Source organism: Brassica napus, chromosome A2 (genome assembly GCF_020379485.1).
Source record: "Brassica napus cultivar Da-Ae chromosome A2, Da-Ae, whole genome shotgun sequence".
In the NCBI taxonomy this organism is placed as follows: domain Eukaryota; kingdom Viridiplantae; phylum Streptophyta; class Magnoliopsida; order Brassicales; family Brassicaceae; genus Brassica; species Brassica napus.
The window spans coordinates 698,753-719,496 of NC_063435.1; the positions used below are offsets into that span (position 1 = coordinate 698,753).

Below are 20,744 nucleotides of genomic sequence, written 5' to 3' on the forward strand. Positions count from 1 at the left end.
TTTTATTTTTGAAATTAATAAAACAAAGTTTTCTAAAATTTATGTGTTTGTGAATTTTAAAAAGAAATAATCCACTAAAAATCTTTGAAAAACAAAATGCTGATGAAACCAACTAGTGTACAAAACCATAACTACATAGTCTTGACAAGGAAACAATTGTTTCTGAGTTTTTTTTTCTCCCACACAAAGATGCTAATAATAACTCAAAGAAGATCCTGAAAAGTTTCATGGAAGAGCACTTGATGTTCAAGGTCTCAGTGCGGCTTTGTGGACCATTGTTTCCTTGTGAATCTGGTGGCAACTCTTTTCAACAAGATCCAAGAGCTTCTCCAGATTCACTGCCCACGAGTTGAGAATCTCGTTGCTGTCCTTTGAGACCTGGAAGCACACTATTCCTGAAGGTCTGTCTATTTTTGCAATCAGTGCTTTCGACACTACCATCTCTGACAGATGCTTCTCCGCCTCCTAAAATTATTCCAACAATCACAGTTTCTATAAAAGAGCTTTACAAGTAAGAAGCATATGATACAACCAGTAATTACCTCAATGCTTAGGCATAAAAGCTCTGCAAGTCTCTTTAAGGTTATCCTTGAGTAGTACTTTGAGACAACGAGAATATTCTGTAGAGAAAATCGAAAAAAATTAATAACAGCACCAATGCCAACAAAAATGATTCTTCATAGCGAGACTTACGTGTTCAATGATTCTCAGTTTCAGATCTTCACCAGCTTTGTCACCCAAAGAACCTCCAACCATGGATTTTTCTTTCTCAAACTCATCCTTGTATTTGTTCCAGAGAGACGTCCATTGAATAACCTCCATTGTCACTACCTGTTTTAGAAGCATCCTGGTACGAACAAGATAAAGAGACTACTCAGAACCATATGAAACCGAAACAGCAATTAAAAACGGAGTTTATGGGGGAAAGAAAACTACTTGAAATCAGGAATTTCTGATAAATTCTTATCTTCCAAAGTTGCATTGAGCAAGCTTGATTGCATTGGATCATGAGGTGCCAAGACCAAGAACCAGCAGATCTTCCTCAGGACCTATTGTTTTAAGACCAAAAAGAAAATTCTTATTAAACTAACCATAGAAATGTATATTATACTAAACACTAAATCAATGGTATTATGAAACTTACTGGAATCCACTGCTCTGGGGTTTCTTTTACAGAAGGGATGTCATATATCGCCTTGTAGCTACGGCAGATCTCAAGGTACTCATTGTTATGAGAATAATACCTACATGGTTGAGTTTTTATATGGTTATTTATAGAAAGATGAGAATGCCACGGTACTTCAAAAAGTGGAAACATGTCTTATAGAAGACTTACCGAATCATTAGCTCATAGTAAATTCGCTTAAGCTCCAACAAAGACGGTATATCAGCAGGAGCCTCCTCTACAATGTTCTCACCTTCCTTAGGTTTCTTCTTATCCTTTTTCGTATCTGCATCAAAAACTCTAGGATTGATCTTCCTAGACAAGATTTGGGCACGAACATAATCTTGACGATCCAAGCACAAGCGGACCTTCAAAGGTTAAGCAAAAGTAGTTAGCACCACAAATGAGAGCACCAGTAGATATATTAAACAACAATATAACGCAAGTTCTTACTTGTTCAAGGATAAATGCAATCTTCTCAGTTTTTGCCATAGCGCCAAATGTCTCCACCTGTTATTCATGATCAAATTGATTAACCAAGAAAGAACATTTACAGGAAAATTAAGTAGCTTACAGCAACTTCTTGCATGAGATCTGCAGCCTCAGCAATCTGACCCTGGTCTTCCTTAATCTTAGCAAGCTTCCTTGTGAGCCGAGCCCTCTCAATTTCAACATATATCTACACGTGTGAAGTTAAAATGCAAACAGTTACATAAAACGATCAAAACTAATATTTCATGGAAGATAAACACCATCAGTTTCTAAGTTTCCGCACCTTTCCAGCAGAAACATTGTTCAGCGTCTTGATAAGCTCAATCCGAGTTTCAATGTCTGGAGTCTGGTCGATATACTGCATCGCTTGCTGCACCATGGATTGCACAGCCTGCAAATAGATTCACAACAAAACTCACTACCGTTTTACTTCTAACTATATAATTCTAGAGTTGTAAAAAAAAAATTCCTAGAGCTCTAAACATGAAAAAAAGCAAAATTAATTACGTATGAAGATATCTATACTATACTAAAAGGGAGATATAAGCCATAGAGAGGGTGTCCACATAGGATAAAAAAATCAACCAATCAGAGAATCCGAAATTGCCATGTCATCTCATTTTTTTTCGTAAAAAATAAAAAAACAATGCGAAGGTGAGGATCGAACCCGAGTTAGTATGATATATATATAGGACAGTTACCACTAAGCCATTGAAACTTTCTTGGACACATATACAAGAACCACTAAGTATATAATCACAAACTCTTATGTACATTTACAATAATATGAATTCAACTTTCAAGACTCCGATACTTTATTTTGTAAAAAAAAAATAAGTAAGTGACTAAGCTAATATATTCTTAGAAAGTGTGAGAACGTTGACAAGTATGAAAAAGCATAGATTTTTGTTTTCGTGACAAAGTTAAGAATTTTGTAAAAGTAAGTTGAACATATAAATTTTCGTGACAAATATGAAAAAACATAGATTTTTGTAAAATTTTGACAAAACAACTCATAACATACTTCTCTAATGTCTTAATAAAATATTATTTAAGGGTGCAATAATTAAATATATTAATTCAATAAATTTTGTAATTTATAGACAAAACAATAACACAACAAATTTTGAAACATTTGTTTAACCTATCGATTTTTTTTCATGAGAATCCAACTAAACAAGATAAAAAAATAATTAGATTTACAAATATTTAATTACCATTTTATTCAATTTTGATTAATTTCAAATTATCATAATGTATCTTTTTGAAGTTACAAATATGAAAAAGCATAGATTTTTGTACAATTTGACAAAACAACTCAAAACATATTTTTCTAATGTCTTAATAAAATATTATTTAAGGATGCAATAATTAAATATATTAATTCAATAAATTTTATAATTTATAGACAAAACAATACCACAACAAATTTTGAAACATTTGTTTAACCAATCGATTTTTTTTTCATGAGAATCCAACTAAACAATTAGATTTACAAATATTTAATTACCATTTTCTTCAATTTTGATTCATTTTAAATTGTAATAATGTATCTTTTTGAAGTTACAAAAAATAATGTTTTTTCTTTATTACACTAAAATTATATATAGATTCTATATACACAAAATAAATATAATATAACAACATAAATTTACTTTCCCCGATTCATATGAAAACTTTTTAAGTTATCCACCAAAGCAAATTAATTAAATCAATGAAATTGTTAAAATACAGCAAATTAATATATAATTTTATTTTAAATTAAATTATTTAAAAAGTGTATTTTTGTTAAAACAAAATAATAAATAAGTAAAACTGATTTGATGGTAATTTTTATGATATATATATATATATATCAATTCTGTGAAAGAAATAGAAGCTTAATATGGAAAAAAATCTTAAATACAAAAACCTCTAAAAATTAACAAAAAAACTAATAAATTAAACTATGATATCACTTAAAAGCTTCTTAGACCATATTAATAAAATATTTAAGCGATAATTAGACAAATTTGATTTTTTTTCCAGCAAAAAGTTTTTTATTAATTAGCATCAGTTATTTCAAGATGTTTAAGAAATGGTGGACAAAAAAATAGGATGGACATTAATGATATATGAACTATGAATAGTACTTTGTGAAGCAGACTTAGATAACATATATGCACATACATTTTCAGTCCTTTTTGATGCCTAAATTCAATTTCTTCAGAGTAATTATTCCACAAATAGATCGTATGAGATATTGTTTTGATATGTAGATTTGTTTTTTCAATGTTAAGAAGATTGATAACTGTAAAAATGTCTCATTCGTATATGATATGTCTATAACCGAGTCCCCAACATGAGACAAGTTTGTTTAAAAAGTAAATAATTTTTTTTTCTTATATTATATAATAAATATATATTATTTACTGATAATAAAAATATAGTTATTCATCTATCACAAATATCTATGCAAATATGTGAATCAAGTACAATAATCAAACAACATAATGATTTCCACAAAGAAAATTTAAAAAATATATTTATGTTATGTAGTCATATTTTATATTTTTTAAATAATATAATACAATATTATACATTATTTTTTAGAATTGAGAAATACATATAATATCTTATCCGCGCGTAGCGCGGTTAAAAAATCTAGTTAGACTAAAAGAAACACGAAAAGCAAAGTAAAATCAATAAAAAAAAACTGAAAATAGAAGTAAAGCTTAGTAATAAACTGAAGCAAATATGCAAATACAACCATCCACTATGTGCAATAACCAAACTTAGCATTAATACTAAAGTCAACCGTTATCATTTTTCTGAATACCAGGAGGTTACTCACACAGGTCTGAAACAAGTAATATTAGTTTCCTCTAAGAGGTCACTCGAACCAGTGACCTCTGACACAATGGCCAAGATTCTTTCCAGATTATCAAAATCAAAGGAATCACAAAAGCAACTTATCACAGGTCAAACTCCCCTAAAATGAGTTATGTATTAGCCACAGAAGGTGAATCCCTATGTTCCGGTTACCAAACACTAATCCCTATGCGATTCACAGTACAAACACAAACGAAATCTCCAACCTAACAACTCCTTTTGATTCCTCAACAAGCTCAATCGAAGAAACTAATGAGATAACCTGTTTAAGCTGACCACGCTTCTTGGAGAGATTGAGAATCTGCTCGTTGAGAAGCTTCCAGTCCTTAGCTTCAAAACAGAGCTGCAGAATCTCGGTAGCCGCCTTCCTTGTACCGGATACATTCTCCGCGAGCCTCATCTGCTTCTCTTCATTCAGAAGCCGATCTATCGACGCCTCGAGGTTGCCGCTGTCTCCCTGAAAATCCACACGAATTAGATTCAAAATCCGAAACGAGAGCGAGAATTAACAACGGATCTGAGAAATCGAGAACTCGCCATCGCTAAACACAGTAATGAGAGGAGGCGATAGAGAGAGATTAGAGGAGCTTATGGAGTTGCCGAGCACAGAAACGATGGCAGAGTCTCAACCCCTTGAACAAGAAAGCTCAGATTCTTGGGCCGATAATTCTTATATGGGCCACTATTGGGCCATTGACTAATTTGTTTTTAGCTTGTATATTAGCTAGGGGTGGGAAAAAACCGAACCGAAACGAACCAACCGAACCAAAGTCTATTTCAAACTATTCGGTTGAAGATTTTCCCAATCCGGATAGTTTGGTTTTAAACCGAACAGAACCGAGAAACCGATGTGTTTTTATAATTATTTTAATTAAAAATATTAGTAATACCGATATATTAAAATTCTAATACCATACCACATATTTTCCATTTTTCATTTATTAACATATATTGTTCTAACTGAATATGTAATCATTAAAATATTTTATTTAGAAAAATAGAAAAGTTTATATCTTTATATTCTTATATATATGTAAACATGGATGTTAGATCTAAATCTAAAACCTAAAGCAAATTTTATTAAAACAAAAGTTCTTCTCCACAACATCACATAGAAAATTATTCATTGCAAGCTTTTTAATAATGATATAAGAGACGTTACTAATGATGTTGGTTTTTTTTTAGTTAACTATCATTTGTTTTAATTCTTATATATCTTTTGTGATTTTTAAAAGTTTTTGTTTCAGTTTGATATTGAATCTAGTTCACATAGTTTATGTTTACATAATTTATACTAAAAACATAATTTCTCTCAAAAAAATTAAACTAAGAAGAACCTAACTAAGAAAAACCTAAATAAACTGATCCAAAAATTAAATCCAACCGAACCTAATCCAAACCAAACCAAACTAACAATGGTTTATTTCAATTGGAAAAATACTATAACCAAACTAACCAAACCGAACCGAGAAAATAACTGAAGTGCCCACCCCTAATATTAGCTAACTGATTGGTTTGATCACGTACTATAGATTCGGTTTAGGGGTATTATTTGTTTCCCTGATTAGATTTTAATAGTCCTAATCAAATTGGTGTTAAAAAAAGTCCTAATCAAATTAGAATTTAAGATCCTAAACCAGATAGTATCATGAACAACTCGTTTTCTTATAAATACACATGTTTTCATTTCCTTATAAACAAACGCACACACAAATCTTAAACCGAGAGAAGTAAAAGCACATCGAATCTAAAACAAGGATGAGGAGTGAGAGCAACAATGTATTATGGGAGCATATGAACACTTTAACCAAAGTCAATCCAAATTAGTTTGGTTTGTTTTGTGTTTGGTTTGTTCGGTTTTAGTTATGTTTGGTTTTAGTTCGGTTCGGTTTTATGTTCGGTTTGGTTATATTTCAGTTTGTTTTGTGTTCGGTTTGGTTTAATTTGGTTTTGTTTTTTTTTTCAGTTAAATCGAGTTGATTTTTTAGTTTCGTTGCAAAACTATAATTTATAAAAATATGAACAAATTATCATTTGACACTAAATCATTTTTCATATTAACGGTAAAGCCAACAACACAATTTGTTATTCTCATATATTAACTAGCTGATTGGTTTTGGTCTGACTTGTACTATAATCCGGTTTAGTTATATTATTTTATTCCTGATTGGATTTTAAACCCCATCAAATTGATTGGTTTGGTCTCGTGGTGGGCATTCGGTTTAATTATGGATTCGATTTAGTTTCTTTTTTTGGGTCTAAAAAAACTTTAACCAAAGTAAATCTAAATTAGTTTGGTTTGATTTGTGTTCGATTTTAGTCTGGTTTGTATGTGTTCGGTTTGGTTTTAGTTTGGTTTGTTTGCGTTCGGTTCTGTTTTAGTTCGGTTTGTTTTGTGTTCGCTTCAGTTTAATTTGGTGTTCGGTTTGATTTGGTTTTGTTTGTATTTTTTCAGTTAAATCGAGTTGTTTTTTTTAGTTTTGTTACAAAAATATAATTTATAAAAACATAAACAAATCATCATTTGACACTAAATTATTTTTTCATATTAATGGTAAAGCCAAACACCACAGAAAATGTTAGAAGATATAATCCAATAATTTTATATTTTTATCTTCAAACCTAATATAAATATCATAAGTAATTATCGGTTTTAATGTTAATGTATGAGATTTTTATTTTATTTTTAATTGTGTTTATTCTATTCGTTTAGAAAAATATATAAAATTATGTTTCGTTGTTTATGTCAAATGGCTAAATATATTAAATTTTAATATTATTAGTATATTTAATTAATTTAACTAAAAAATACTTCGGTTTGGTTCGGTTTAAAATCAAATCAAACTAAATTATTTGTTTGATCGGTTTGAGTTTGGTTGGATCGGGTTGGTTTGGTCGGGTTTGGTTTTTTCTGGTACAATAAATCTGGTTTAGTGATATTATTTTATACAGGATTGAATTTTACTTGTCCTAATCTAATTATAATTCAAAATCCTAAACCACATGGTAATCGTAAACAATTGTTTTCTTATAAATACACATGTAGTCTTTTCCTTATAAACAAAACAAACACACACATACATATCTTGAACCCAGACAAGTAAAAAATAGTCTAAGACGAGGATGAGGACTCAAAGCAACGATGTATCATGGGAGCAACACTTCCAGGATATAACGATGTTCATCAGAGAAAGGCTAAGCTCAACAAAACTTAGACAGTACATGGACCTGATGAAACTGTTTAGGTCACGGCTTATAGAAGGAGAGAGACTCATATGGTGTCTTCAGTATCTGTTTAGCGAAGACGAATGTCTTTCTGAGATGTTCAACAAACTTATGGAAACAGAGATTCGAGAGATGCAAATAAATGAAGCTATGGAACCAATCGCTATAGCAATTGAAGAAGGCGAAATTGTAGAGGAACATCGTCGTCGCTGTCGTATTAATCATGTTCGTTTTTGTCGCAAGACTGGTCGGAATGAAGCAGATTTACCCATCAAGAAGAGACGCAAGTATAGGTCCGAGTTTAGTAGATCTGTAGGACCTTACGAATTTAAATCAATAACAAACCCAAATTGTGGTAACATTAAATAAAAATTATTATTTTTAACATGAATAATGTTATGAGAAATACCAGTTTCAGTCTGCAATATGCTATTCTTTTACATTGACTTTATTAAATTAAAATCTAAGCCGTTCGTAAGTGTGAGAAACGCATGTTTTTCTTCGTCATCATAATTTTATTTATCAAAAAAAAAGAAAATTATCTACATAATATAAACATGCATTATATAAAAAAGATTGGAATCATATATTGTTAATTTGATATGTCCAAAAAATACTGCTATACATTCAATAAATTACACCGCTAAGAAAATCAAAATTTAGATTTAATCAATAAATCACGTAACTATTATTTTATTTAGTCTCAGTTTCCATTTTTTTAGTATTTCCTTTTTATGTATTTCCTTTTTAATAGGATTTGCTTTCTTCTTTTTATATTACTGAGATTGTTTCTTTTGGCCTTATAATTCTCTTTCACTCGTTCGACGAGAAAAATCAAAATCAAGAGAAGAAAAAAGATAATCTCTAAAGGGTTCGATTTGCCTCGCAATGTCTGGAGAAGAAGAAGAGAACGCCGCCGAGCTCAAGATCGGAGACGGTACTTCTCTATCCCCTTCTCCATGCTCCTTAGCTATTGCATCGCGAAAATTAGGGTTTTTTTTTTAATTTTTAATTCGAATTGATGTTACTGCAATCGATTGAAATTGCGTTAATTTCGGAGATTTGGCACTGAAATTTTAATGGGTTTTCGTTTGTTTGTGGCAAATTAGAGTTTTTGAAGGCGAAGTGCTTAATGAACTGTGAAGTGTCTTTGATCCTTGAGCACAAGTACGAGCAGCTGCAGCAAGTCTCTGAGGATCCTATGAATCAAGTTTCTCAGTAAGTTTTGTAAAGTTTTGTGCTTTGTAGAGATTCACTGTAAACCCAGCAGAGAAAGCTTCGATCTTGGAGACTAAGTATTTTGAAAGATTGTACTCTGCTTTTGTTATTAGTTTAAAAACGAATACTTATTGGTGAAGAAGCTTATATATATGGATTCTTGTTGCAGAGTGTTTGAGAAGTCCTTGCAGTATGTGAAGCGATTTAGCCGCTACAAGAATCCAGATGCTGTTCGACAAGTTCGAGAGTATCCTCTTCTCTGTGATTAGTTTTAGATTCTCTTAGTATTTAGCTAATGCTTTGACATGCTTTCATCTTTATGAGAATGCTTTGATTCTGCTTTTCTTAGCACTGAACGATGAATGAGATAGTATAGTTCTTTAGTATTGTGAGGATATGCCATTTGATTTTATTGCAACATGTTTTACCTTAACGCCAGTTCCACAGAATCTTGAGTAGACATCAACTCACTGAGTTTGAGGTAAAATTTTGAGATTGGATTTTTGTAGCTAGGTCGTTTTGATAGAAGACTTTAAACTCACTGCATTGGTCTCGTTGTTCAACAGCTTTGCGTTCTTGGCAATCTATGTCCCGAAACTGCTGAAGAAGCTGTGGCTATGGTTCCTTCTCTCAAGGTAAAAGAAATATTCTACTTTTTCTAATTCAGTGGAGATCAGACAGATACTTTAAAAAGGGCAAATAGCCTTGTTATGTCTGTTTGACTTTTGAGATATGATGTGAGCTTTTATGTTTTGTGCAGACAAAAGGAAGAGCTCACAGTGATGAAGCAATTGAGAAGATGCTCAATGATCTCTCCCTTGTCAAGAGATTTGAGTAGTTCATAAAAATTCTCAAGATCTAAGATTATGAACCGATTAGTAGTATTTCAGGGTGTCGTATTCGCCTTTAAGCTGATGATGTCTTGAGTTAATTTTCCAATGTCTGAAATTATGACACTCTCATGGCCATAATCTCTGGAACGATACCCTTCATGTTTAATGAATGTAGTTTACAATGGATGATCCAAGCTTGCAATGAAATATACATCTTTTTACTTATGGAGTTTTTCTTACAAAATGATGATATCATGTGAATATGATATACCTAAAGTTACAAGTGCGAAGTTTCAGTTCCATCTCTTGGCATTTATAGACCAATATTCAGTACATTGAGTAGAATAAAACATTTAGTTTTTGAACGATGCAACTCCAATTTTGTGGATAAAAACAAATATGTATTGCTGTATCACTCTTCTTTAATGAAAGAACATAAAAGAAATCAACAGATCTCAAGACTTCATGAATATAAATAGTAAATATTACATTTCCCTAATCAGAATGTCTAAATCACCTTATACACCAAAACAATATGCAAGTAAATCACTAGGATATTCTCCAATAATCAACAAGCTCCAAAATAACTAATACACTTTCCATTATTACTTTGGGCACTAAAATATAACCCTACCAAATGTACAAACTCTAATTAATTTCAGCTCTTATAAATAGATTCTCACATTTCTTAACTCTTCTTCCTCGTTCTCGATTCACAGTTCTGGTTGGCTTGGCGTGAACCTTGAGTTTTGAGGTAAATGTTTTTTTTTTTGCTAAATTATAATTGAGGTAAATGTTTCTGCTAGTATACTTCAAAAGTTCAAAGTATGAAACATTTGATTTTTTTTAATTAAAAAAATTATGAAACAAAAACTATTCAACATTCACATTTTATTTTATTTTTTTTATTTTTTTTTAACATTTGACAGAGTATTTTTTTCTCAAGGAATATAAAACATGCACCAAGAAACTCTGCATTACTATAATCTGTGGAAACTTGCTGTCCAAGAAAGAGACGAAGCAAAGGAACAACTGATGCAGTCACTCGCCGAAGCCTCTCAGTTACGGCAACTCTTCGACACCTTACTGTTGTACGAAGAACAAATACGCTGTCATCAGCCAGAAACCAAAGATGAAACTACTCAAAACTGTAATCACAATCACTTCCCCGTAGATTCTCCGTCGCGGCTCTCCTCTCCATCGCCGTTGGATTTTGGCTCGAGTGTCTATTCGTCGCCGTTGGATCCCACCTTCCCGTCGAGTCAGATGCATGTTGTCGCTGAGAAGACGAGGGATTACGAGACAGTTGTGCTGGAGATGATCGGTGGAGTGTTGCCGGAGAACGGTAAGTTTTTTAAGGCGGTTAGTGAAGCGGGATCGCTGGTCGAGTCGATGTTCGTAACCGGTCCGGTTCCGAAATGGAAAAATCCTCCGGTTCTGTTGTCGAGTCAAATAACGGTTTTAAGTAATAGCAACGCTGGGAATTGGAATTACGGTGGTTTGGAGTTTGGTTCGGGGATCCCAAACCGGTCTTCTTCAGGCAAAATGTCACAGTTCGGTTTGATGTCTTAAAGTTTTCGCATGAAATTTATTAGGTTTGGTTCGTGTATTGTTTTCTACCTTCTTTTGTATTGCTAAATAATTTATCAGATATCGATTTGAGGTTGATGCATGGTGTTCATACCTCTGACACTTTTGGAGTCATCACAAATCACTACACCAACATGTTTGAAGGCACATAACATGCGTATCTTCATACAGGGTGAATAATACAGTCACTGGCACATAACATGCCTCTCTCATATTTTGTATTCATTGGCCAAAATTGTTATTTTTTGTACATTTTTCTTACAAATTTGTAAAGGGATCAACCAACCTCAAATACTTTTCAATCAAAATATCGACATCTAATATGGATTGACATATGATATTATTAATTTGGTTGATCATAAAAAGCTCAATATATTTATATAAATTCCTTTTAATTATATTATCGTCTGTTTTTCATTAAAAAAAAATTCGTCTGTGAGGATAAAAAATGTCGTAAATGGCATTCTCGTGATTATTACACACCGCCTCGGACTTTCCGTAATTGTTTATAGGTATACCGTATACGTTAATCATTGAGCCAATGGCCATGACAGAAATAAAGAAACTGAAAAATCATTTTGATTGATAGAAGTCTAGCTGTCTTTTTGCTGTAATAATTTAACATCTTTAACATAGTATCATTCCTGTCTGTCTATCCAGCTTCTCTTTCGCTAGCATCATCATATCGGCAGAAACATACATTAAAAAGTCAGCTGATCTCTCTATTTCCCTGTAACTACAAACTTCTCTTTGACAGATTTGAATCAAATGGAGGAGGACAGAAAAGAGGTATGCACCATCTTCTTCTTCATCTGTTTTACTTCTCTTATGTGTTGTATGGTTTCCCGATCACTTCTAGTTTTGAACTAAGTATATCTCGATATCTGCTTGTTTTGTTGGTACCGTTTGGATCTTGTCGTAGTCGAGCTTGGGTTTCACAGTTTTAACAAGCTCCAAGCACTAGTGAATAGTGATCTTGTTATAGTTATGAAAATCTAAAATCTGAGTAACCGGAAACAGAACGTTGTCACCTACTCTGTATTTTCAGAACTTTGGTTACCTTTTTGGATTTATAAAAAGATAACAAGGCTCTATATCGCACCGGTATTAATAGTAACAAAAATATTTATAAAAAAATAATATATATATCTATATCTATCTATGTATCTATATATTTTGTTAATTTAGAACCGGTCCGTAATCGCCCTGCATGTTGCCATTCAGACACTAATACTTCTACTCGATCATTGTCAATAATACATTTCAAAGCTTAGAAACAGTTCAGTAAAGTCAACAACTGAACAGTTCTGTGTGTTTTTAAAGTCTAAATGCAATTAATGTGAAATCTTCTGTTAAATTGTGGTTGTTGTGCAGAAGAACTCTCCATGGCTATCTGTGCCACAGTTTGGTGACTGGGACCATAAAAGCGGAGGAGGAGCAATGCCTGATTACTCGATGGATTTCACCAAGATCAGGGAGATGAGGAAACAGAACAAGAGAGACCCTTCTCTAGCCAGTTTTGGCAACGAAGAAGAGCTCATCAAGCCACCCGAGTCATCAGCACCAGTAGCTAAACTCACAACTGTCCATAGTGAAAACAAGCAACACTTCTCTCCGGACCACCATCACCAACCACATTCCCCTTCTGTAAGTTTCCAACCCATTTTTTTGTGTCTTTGGTTTGATCGTTTCAAACATAAATATATTTGCATTTAGGACGTGGTTTTGTATGTGTCTTATATATCTTACTGGTTTGCTGAAAATATTTCAAGGACCTTAAATTATTGAACATAGTTTTATTGAGCAGTCTCTCTTGATTATGATGACTATTAGTGTTTTAAGTAACATAAGAATATGTTGTGGTTGTTTGGAAACAGGCAAAGAGAAGCATCTTCAGCTGCTTCAACTGCTGCGTCAAAGCTTGAAGAGATTATTCTCTTATTAATATACATATTGACTTGTAATTCAAATCTGGGAAATGAATGTGGTGACTCTTTCTTTTATATATGTTTGAATCCATCTGTCTCACTTTTTTACTATACAAGAAGAAGATTAGCTTAGTTCTAAGCTAATTGCTTTGCATAATTTGTTTAGTCGAATGTGAATATTACTGACCACTCCAGTATACATGGCAACTCGAAGTTTCAGCAACATTAAGGCAATAAGGCCGATTGGATGACATATTTAAAAAAAAAAACATGATAAAGAAGATTAAATTCTTACTCTAAAAAAACACAGTAGATTTATAGACAAAACAAAAAGACCATTATTTGATTCTATAATGTGCTTTAATATAAGCCCAAGAAATATCTCTGAATTTACGCTCGCGTCTTTGTCTCTTCACTTTTAATTTTCAGACACTGGCTTATCACTGCTTCAAAGTTAATGGCTGGTGCAGACAATTCCTCAGATGACATTAACCGATCATTTTTTTTATGGTTTATCTTTTTCCATTTTTTATTCAAAATAAGAATTTCTTTTATATTGCTAGAACATCAAGTTGATATGGCCGAGTTGGTCTAAGGCGCCAGATTAAGGTTCTGGTCCGAAAGGGCGTGGGTTCAAATCCCACTGTCAACATACATTTTTTTTTAATCTAAACTCATGTTTTCAAATCCGTAACCGTATCTGGGCCTTCTATCATAGGTACTTTGGATGAGATGAAGCTCTATAGTTTCAGGTCAATCCATGACCTGAGATATCAATCAAAGCATCTTTTTAACGACAGCCAAAGCAAGTTTTTTTTTTTTGAAACACACATTCATTACTAAGAGGAAACGAGTTAGTTGGGGGTAGTAACTACACCACCAACCCTTGATACATTGGCTACAGCTAAAGCATGCTTTGCCAAAAGGTCAGCCTGAACATTTTGATCGCGAGGGATCCAGGCAAAAGAAAAGAAATCCAAATCATCAACAAGAGAGAGGATATCAGAAACAATTCCATAGAGATCCGGAGAGAAATTTCCCGATCGGACTTCCTTCACCAGTTGCAGAGAATCAGACTCAAAGCAAACTGAGCTCAAGCCTTCATCCTTCGCCATTTTCACCGCCTCGAGGAGAGCGAGCCCTTCCGCCATTAGAGTCGAGCTCACAAAAGTTGCACTCGAGCTAGAAGCTCTCGTACCTGCAGGTGACAACAAGAACAAGCCCAGACCAGCATTTGTTCCTCTCAAATTCCAAGCAGCATCAGACCTTATTGTACTCGCACCCAAGGGAGGGGAGGGAGTAGGAACTCGAGCAATCTTTTTAACAGGTTCCTTCTGCTGCTTGTTTAAACTCCATTCTCTGGCTAGTCGTAATGCTTTAGATAAGGTTTCCTCCGCTGAGGCAGAGCTTCCTTCAAACACAAACTTGTTGCGTTCCTTCCAAATGCTCCACAGGATCCATGGAGCTAGAGAACCCGAGGTGATCCCCGATGGAGGTAAGCACGTTTTAGAGCACAGCTCAGGCCACAAACTCGCCAAATCTAGCATTCCACTGTAATCCGTCGTCGATGAGAAAGGGGCCAGCTGCCAAACCTTCCTCGCAAAAGAACAATGAAAGCACAGATGAATAATAGATTCGGTTTCACCACATCGCTTACAAGCAGAGTCAACTGGAATATGTCGCGCTAATAGTCTTTCACCCACTGGAATGGCTCCTTTCAGCAGCTTCCACGAGAACATCTTCACTTTAGGTGCGCAGTCTAAGCTCCAAACCTCTTTCTTCCAGTTAAAACCACCACCAATAAGAGTCCCTGGATGGAAATCAACATCATCCACCGCACTGTAGTAGCCCGACTTGACTGAATACTCCCCAGTTTTAGTTCCGAGCCAAATGATCCTGTCCGGAGCCCCGGTTTTACTTGGTTTAATACCCTGAATAGCTTCCTCATACGCAGGCAGGAGCTGATGGATTTTCTGCAAATCCCACTCCCCCGAACCCGAAATCAAAAGGTCAGAGACTGTCAGCTCGAGGCATCTTTCCTCCGGGGGTCCCATTGGTCTGGTTTGATGAGATCGACTTAACCATGGGTCATCCCAGACCTTGATGGACTGTCCATCTCCAACTACCCAGCCAAGCTTTTGAGCCAATAAATCGCGTCCCACCAAGACACTCCGCCAACCATGTGACATGCTTGAGGAACCGGTGGCTAGTAGGATGTTATTATCCGGGCTATATTTCCCAAGTAGCACTTTCCCCAACAGACAGTCAGGGTTTTGGAGTAGGCGCCATCCTGTTTTTGCAAGGAGGGCCGCATTGTAGTCTTGGAAATCACGAAAACCGAGTCCTCCGAGAGCCTTTGGTTTAGCCATATCTGTCCAAGAAATCCACGCCATCTTCTTCGTCTCCGGGTTGTTGTCCCACCAGAAGCGGGTGACTGTCGATTGAATACGTTTGCATAGGGAGACTGGTAATTCAAAATACATCATGGAATAGGAGGGAACCGCCGAGAGAACGCTTTGTAGCATTACCATTTTACCCGCAGAGGAGAGGAACTTATTTGACCAGCCTCGAGCTTTCTGTTTAATCTTGTCAACTATAGAGGAGAAAATGTCCCGCTTTTTCCGTCCAAAGTGCTCCGGTAAACCGAGATATTTCCCCGTTCCTCCCTCTTTTTGGATTTGAAGTTCTTCTTTGATCAGACGTTTAAGGGACGCCGGGGTTTTTCGGGAGAAAGTGATGGCAGACTTTTCCTTGCTAATGGCTTGACCCGAAGCATTCTCGTACATGTCCAAGATACTCGAAAGAGCCGCACAGTTCTCCCGATTAGCATCAAGGAAGAACATTGTATCATCCGCAAAAAGGAGATGGTTGATACGAGGGCAGGTCCGAGCTACCCGAAGCCCTTGCAAAGAACCATCCTCCTGCGCTCTGTTACATAGACCCGAGAGGACCTCGCTACACATAATAAATATGTAAGGAGAGAGGGGGTCTCCTTGACGGATTCCCCTGCTCGGTACTACCTTCCCTCTAGGCAAGCCGTTAATGAGGAAGGAGTATGTCACAGAATCGATACATTGCATAACGCAGCTGACAAAAGTTTGGTGGAATCCCAACCGAAGCATAACGAGGGAGATGAATTCCCACTCAAGGCGGTCATACGCCTTGCTCATATCTGTTTTAACCGCCATTGCACATCTCTGTTCCGCCTTGGACGTCTTGAGATAATGTAACACCTCATGAGTAATCAAGATGTTATCTCCTATTGCGCGACCCGGCACAAAAGCGGACTGATTTTCCGATATCAGCTTTCCCATGAGAGGTTGGAGCCGACGGGTAAGGAGCTTAGAGAAGATTTTGTAATAAACATTACACAAAGCAATCGGTCTATAGTCCGAGACCTTTTGCGGGTTGGTGATCTTGGGAATTAGGCGGATGTTGGTTTCATTAATGTTCGCCGGTAGAGGCTCGCCCCTGAAGAAACCTTGTACCTCTGTCACAATGTCCGGCCCGACGTCATCCCAGTGGGTATGGAAGAAGCCTGCCGAGAAACCATCTGGGCCTGGAGCTTTCTCTGCATTGATTGAGAAAGCAGCCTCTCGAATTTCCCATTCCGATGGTACAGCAGTAAGGACATTGTTCTCCTCATTAGAGACTATCGGCCGAAGAGCATAGTGAACGGTCTCTTCTCTTTCTCCCGGTAGGGAGGAGAACATCTTCTGGAAATACTTTCCAATCACTTCAATAATCTCATCCTCCTTAAACACTGCTTGCCCATCCTCATTCTCAATCACCGAGAAAGAATTCAAGCGCTTCCTGTTCTTTGTGGCCGCGTGGAAGAATCCGGTATTGCGGTCCCCAAGCCTAAGCCATAATAGCCGGCTGCGTTGTTTCCAAAATTCCTCCTCTGCTAAGTACGCTGCCTCAAGCTTAGCCGCAATATCCTGGATCAGGACAGTATCATTCGCCGTGCTGGAAAGAGCAGCATTAAGCTCTGATTTCATCTGCTCAATAATAACCTGGCTGTTCATGTGCTGCGTTCTATTCCAAGCAGAGATAGCACTCCTAGTAGAAACTAGCTTCTCTCTAACCGTACCTGAGCCCAAGTCCCGCCAGGCATCAGAGATCATCTTTTTTGCAGCTTCATTTTTGCAAAGTCTACGGTCGTAACGGAAGCAGCCACGCCTCCTGCGTGGTCCTAAGTCAAAAAAGGATAGTAGCGGTTTGTGGTCAGAAGTCAGGTCAGCTTCCAGATACTGGCACCTAGCTGATGGGAACCTCTCAGCCCATAGAGTGTTGGCTGCAGCTCTGTCTAAACGACATCTCACAAGGTGATCCCCACGTTGACCTCTCCAAGAGAGCGGGTCTCCTGTGTGTTGGAGGTCGAAGAGATCCCCCTCGGAGAAGAAGGTTCGCATATCCGAAAAGGAACCTTCGGGTCGATCAGGACCTCCTTCTTTCTCCATGGCACCTAGTAGGTCATTAAAATCCCCCGTAATGAACCAAGCTTCTTCTCGGATAGTTGCTTTAGTAACAAGTTGATCCCACAATTGGTTCCTTAGGTGTTTCTCAGTACTCCCATGAACAAAAGAAGAATAGAACTGCTTGCCTTCAAATTCAATAAAAGTTTCAATTACATTGGGAGTTGCTTCCAGAACTCGAAGATTTAAATCGGCCTTCCAAAAGAGACCTAGCCCGCCTGCCCCATGGCCCGTTGGGGAGACAAGATGATGACAGTCATAAGGTAGATGCTCCAGCTTCTTTAAAACTACCTCATCGGGGTTTTTTGACTCCATGATGAAGATGATATCCGGGTCAAACTTCTTTGATATCTCCTTCAGTTTCCGAACTGTCCGGGGATTCCCCAACCCCTGACAGTTCCAGCTCAAAATCGCTAAGGAACGGGGTTGGATGGAACCCGAAAATCCATCCGACGTCTTGCACTTGGTGGGATCAAGTTAACTATTGGAGTATTATCAGAGGAGGAGGGCGTCCCAGCAGATGTACCTCTTCGCATATTTGAACCTCTTGGCTTAGTTTGCTTGACAGTTCTTCTTGGTTTTTCTCCCTCCGGGTTCTGCTTTTTCCGACCAGCAGGGGGTTTATCCTGCTGGGGTTTATGTTTACGAGCTCCGGCGTTTTGAGGGAGAGCAGGACTTGACATGACTTTCCTCGAACCAGGGGGCCTACCAAGCTTTCGCTTCCTCATTACTGTGCTTGACTTCTGTCCCTCAGTAGTGAGTACGCCAAGTCTTTCCACAGCTGGAACTCTCTCTGTTTGGTCAAGGCTTTGTCGGTCTGCAGAAACCACCATACCCACATCCTGAGCGAGCTCCAGGATTACAGGCACAGGCCCAAGCCTGGTCTTAATATGAGTTCTTTCCAGAGACCCAACGTCAGAAGAGGAACATATATTTGTTGCTTCACGAGCGGCGTTATCCGCAGGAAGCGGTCCCAGTCTTGCAGAAACAGGGGTTCTAAGACTTGCTTCTTTTTCTCCATTGGCAAGCAAATCCTCAGTCGCAGCCTGTCTTGCTCTGAGAATTTTTGCATTTTGTATAGCATTCTTCTCAATATTACCATTAAGCTCCGCTAATCTGAGCCTTTCCCGTCGTGCTGCACTTTCAGTCGGGTCCGAGCAGGCAGCGTAGTTTGACAGAGCTTCTCGAATTTCCCCTAGAGCAGAATCCACAGCCTCTTGGGGAACTTTGTCGATGCACATCGGAAGAGGAATCCCCCTTACAGATGGCTGGAGATTTATGCGTGAGGCAGAAGATAACTCTTGTGGAGTAGGGCTTCTATCTCTCAGCGATGGTCTTCTTTCCTCCTCACGTCTCCTATAAGGATGGTAGTGCCTACTCTTAGACGAGTGATGGGCGTGGGAATCCCCACTAAAACGATCAGAATAATTGCGAGAAACCTCTCTTCCTCCAATGTCATATCTTCCAGAATTATGCTTGTGGCCAGGAGGTCTCTTAAGATGTTTAGGTTGCCACTCTTGGCGATGGGAGTCTCTACCTCTTAGTACTCTGTCGCGACAGAGAGGTTGGTTTTGGGATACTCCATAAGACAGCGTACGATCAGTTAAATGTCTCGCTTCCCCTCCATAAGATTGCCTGGTGCCTTCATCACGGTGGAGATGTACTCTGTTATCCACATTAGCTCGATTTAGCTGTCCCGTCTCCTTCCGAGGAACTTGGGAGCTGATGTCATCTTTGTGATGGTTAACTTCCTGAGTCACCAAAAGTGCTTTCTTCAAAGCTTTTGCCTCCAGGCAGTCTCGTACCTCATGATCCAACTTGTTACATTGCGAGCAGTGTCGCTCTAGTCTCTCGTACTGAAGGGTAGCCACGACTTCATCCCCATTATCATACTCTATCACCGACTTTTTGATGAGCGGGAGACGTCCATTAACATGGACTCGCATCCGGATAGCAATGGAGGTGATTTCTGCAGTCTCAAAGGTGCCAATATCCTGCCCCATGTTGCGAATAGTTTGCTCTGACCACAGGTGAATCGGAATACCTTGTACCTTGATCCAAAAAGGGATCATTGATGGGAACTCAGGCGAGGTAGTAGGTTCCCACCTTTGGAGGATAATCATCCATCTAGCATAGTGGTACGGTTGTTTCTCTAGGACAGTGAGAAGGTCAGATTCCAGCTCAAACTGGAACTGGAAGAGACCCAAACCAAGATCAGCGCCCACAGGAGGAATATCTGTTTTCCAATGCTCTGTGAAAAACGGTATGAGGGACCAAACTTTCTGCATCGAGGGATTGGTAATCCTACCAATTAGGGTTAGGGAATGCTTCTGCTTCAGCGTAGCGATATCAGGCCCCACCGCTTTAACCCTTGCTGTGCGCGGAGCCGGGACATGCTCGAGAGCGACTGCCTTCCCTTTCTCAGAAGAAGAGAGACGGCGCTGCATATTACCAACGAGAAAAACTGCGAACCCGGCAAAGTTATCTAAAGAGAACCAGAAGGAAACCAGGGAAGTTTAAACAAGTAATCAGTCGCTTAAGCAGAGCAGAACAGCGGAATCTGCAGACTACTTGAGCTCTAAGAATTTCAGTAGCAAGGTTAGACAAGGTCTTTGTTGCCAAGAAGGAGATTGAAAAGGTGGAGGCCAGTAACCACTGGTTAAAAGGACACTTCAATCAGAATCAAGAAGGAGCATTTCCATCGGTTCTCTTCATCAGAGAATGAAGGGGAGCAAAGAAACGAGCCGACAGAACCGTAACCGTTGACATTTCCCGTGAAAAACACGGCGGTGGCGGTCCCTCCGACCCGGGTCGGGGGAAGAACCCGGTGGGTTAAACTGCAAGGAAGTCTATTATCCACCAGATAATTCCTAAAGTGCCAAAAATTTGAATCGAAGCTTCCTTTTGCAGTGAAACCAGGCCCCAAACAGGAAAATAACTGTCG

The 20,744-nt window shown here is 37.4% G+C and overlaps 4 protein-coding genes and 1 non-coding gene across 5 annotated transcripts; 4 read left to right on the forward strand and 1 right to left on the reverse strand.

The window, feature by feature from the left end:
- Positions 1–79: 79 nt before the first annotated feature.
- Positions 80–5,218, reverse strand: LOC106383029 (26S proteasome non-ATPase regulatory subunit 12 homolog A). The gene is made up of 11 exons (XM_013823142.3): positions 5,066–5,218; positions 4,791–4,985; positions 1,941–2,048; positions 1,740–1,844; positions 1,619–1,675; positions 1,337–1,533; positions 1,145–1,244; positions 937–1,049; positions 694–847; positions 543–620; positions 80–465 (listed from the first exon to the last, which is right to left on the reverse strand). The coding sequence occupies exons 1-11, from the start codon at positions 5,066–5,068 to the stop codon at positions 247–249; spliced, it is 1,329 nt and encodes a 442-aa protein (XP_013678596.2). The 5' UTR covers positions 5,069–5,218; the 3' UTR covers positions 80–246.
- Positions 5,219–8,463: 3,245 nt separating this feature from the next.
- On the forward strand, positions 8,464–10,029 carry LOC106383040 (DNA-directed RNA polymerase II subunit 4). The gene is made up of 6 exons (XM_013823153.3): positions 8,464–8,690; positions 8,863–8,971; positions 9,141–9,218; positions 9,419–9,452; positions 9,538–9,606; positions 9,732–10,029. Exons 1-6 carry the CDS (start codon positions 8,642–8,644, stop codon positions 9,807–9,809), a joined length of 417 nt encoding a protein of 138 aa, XP_013678607.1. The 5' UTR covers positions 8,464–8,641; the 3' UTR covers positions 9,810–10,029.
- A 732-nt stretch (positions 10,030–10,761) lies between these two features.
- LOC125588975 lies at positions 10,762–11,376 on the forward strand. Its single transcript, XM_048761005.1, has one exon. It carries the CDS (start codon positions 10,762–10,764, stop codon positions 11,374–11,376), a length of 615 nt encoding a protein of 204 aa, XP_048616962.1.
- Positions 11,377–11,952: 576 nt separating this feature from the next.
- LOC125581706 lies at positions 11,953–13,422 on the forward strand. Its single transcript, XM_048747613.1, has 3 exons — positions 11,953–12,183; positions 12,769–13,041; positions 13,272–13,422. The coding sequence occupies exons 1-3, from the start codon at positions 12,163–12,165 to the stop codon at positions 13,317–13,319; spliced, it is 342 nt and encodes a 113-aa protein (XP_048603570.1). The 5' UTR covers positions 11,953–12,162; the 3' UTR covers positions 13,320–13,422.
- Positions 13,423–13,893: 471 nt separating this feature from the next.
- TRNAL-AAG lies at positions 13,894–13,974 on the forward strand. Its single transcript has one exon. It is a non-coding gene; the product is annotated as a tRNA-Leu (tRNA).
- The last annotated feature ends 6,770 nt before the right edge of the window (positions 13,975–20,744 follow it).

Bases quoted from the DNA above. Each gene is read 5' to 3' on its own strand.
- LOC125588975 (XM_048761005.1), top strand. From the start codon at position 10,762: ATGCACCAAGAAACTCTGCATTACTATAATCTGTGGAAACTTGCTGTC.
- LOC106383029 (XM_013823142.3), bottom strand. The intron at 2,049-4,790 runs GTTATCTCATTA...ATCTATTTGCAG, and splicing joins AGCGTGGTCAGCTTAAACAG to GCTGTGCAATCCATGGTGCA. The intron at 1,676-1,739 runs GTAAGCTACTTA...CATGAATAACAG, and splicing joins ATCTCATGCAAGAAGTTGCT to GTGGAGACATTTGGCGCTAT.
- LOC125581706 (XM_048747613.1), top strand. From the start codon at position 12,163: ATGGAGGAGGACAGAAAAGAG. The intron at 12,184-12,768 runs GTATGCACCATC...GTTGTTGTGCAG, and splicing joins TGGAGGAGGACAGAAAAGAG to AAGAACTCTCCATGGCTATC. The intron at 13,042-13,271 runs GTAAGTTTCCAA...GTTTGGAAACAG, and splicing joins ACCAACCACATTCCCCTTCT to GCAAAGAGAAGCATCTTCAG.
- LOC106383040 (XM_013823153.3), top strand. From the start codon at position 8,642: ATGTCTGGAGAAGAAGAAGAGAACGCCGCCGAGCTCAAGATCGGAGAC. The intron at 8,691-8,862 runs GTACTTCTCTAT...GTGGCAAATTAG, and splicing joins CGAGCTCAAGATCGGAGACG to AGTTTTTGAAGGCGAAGTGC. The intron at 9,607-9,731 runs GTAAAAGAAATA...TGTTTTGTGCAG, and splicing joins CTATGGTTCCTTCTCTCAAG to ACAAAAGGAAGAGCTCACAG.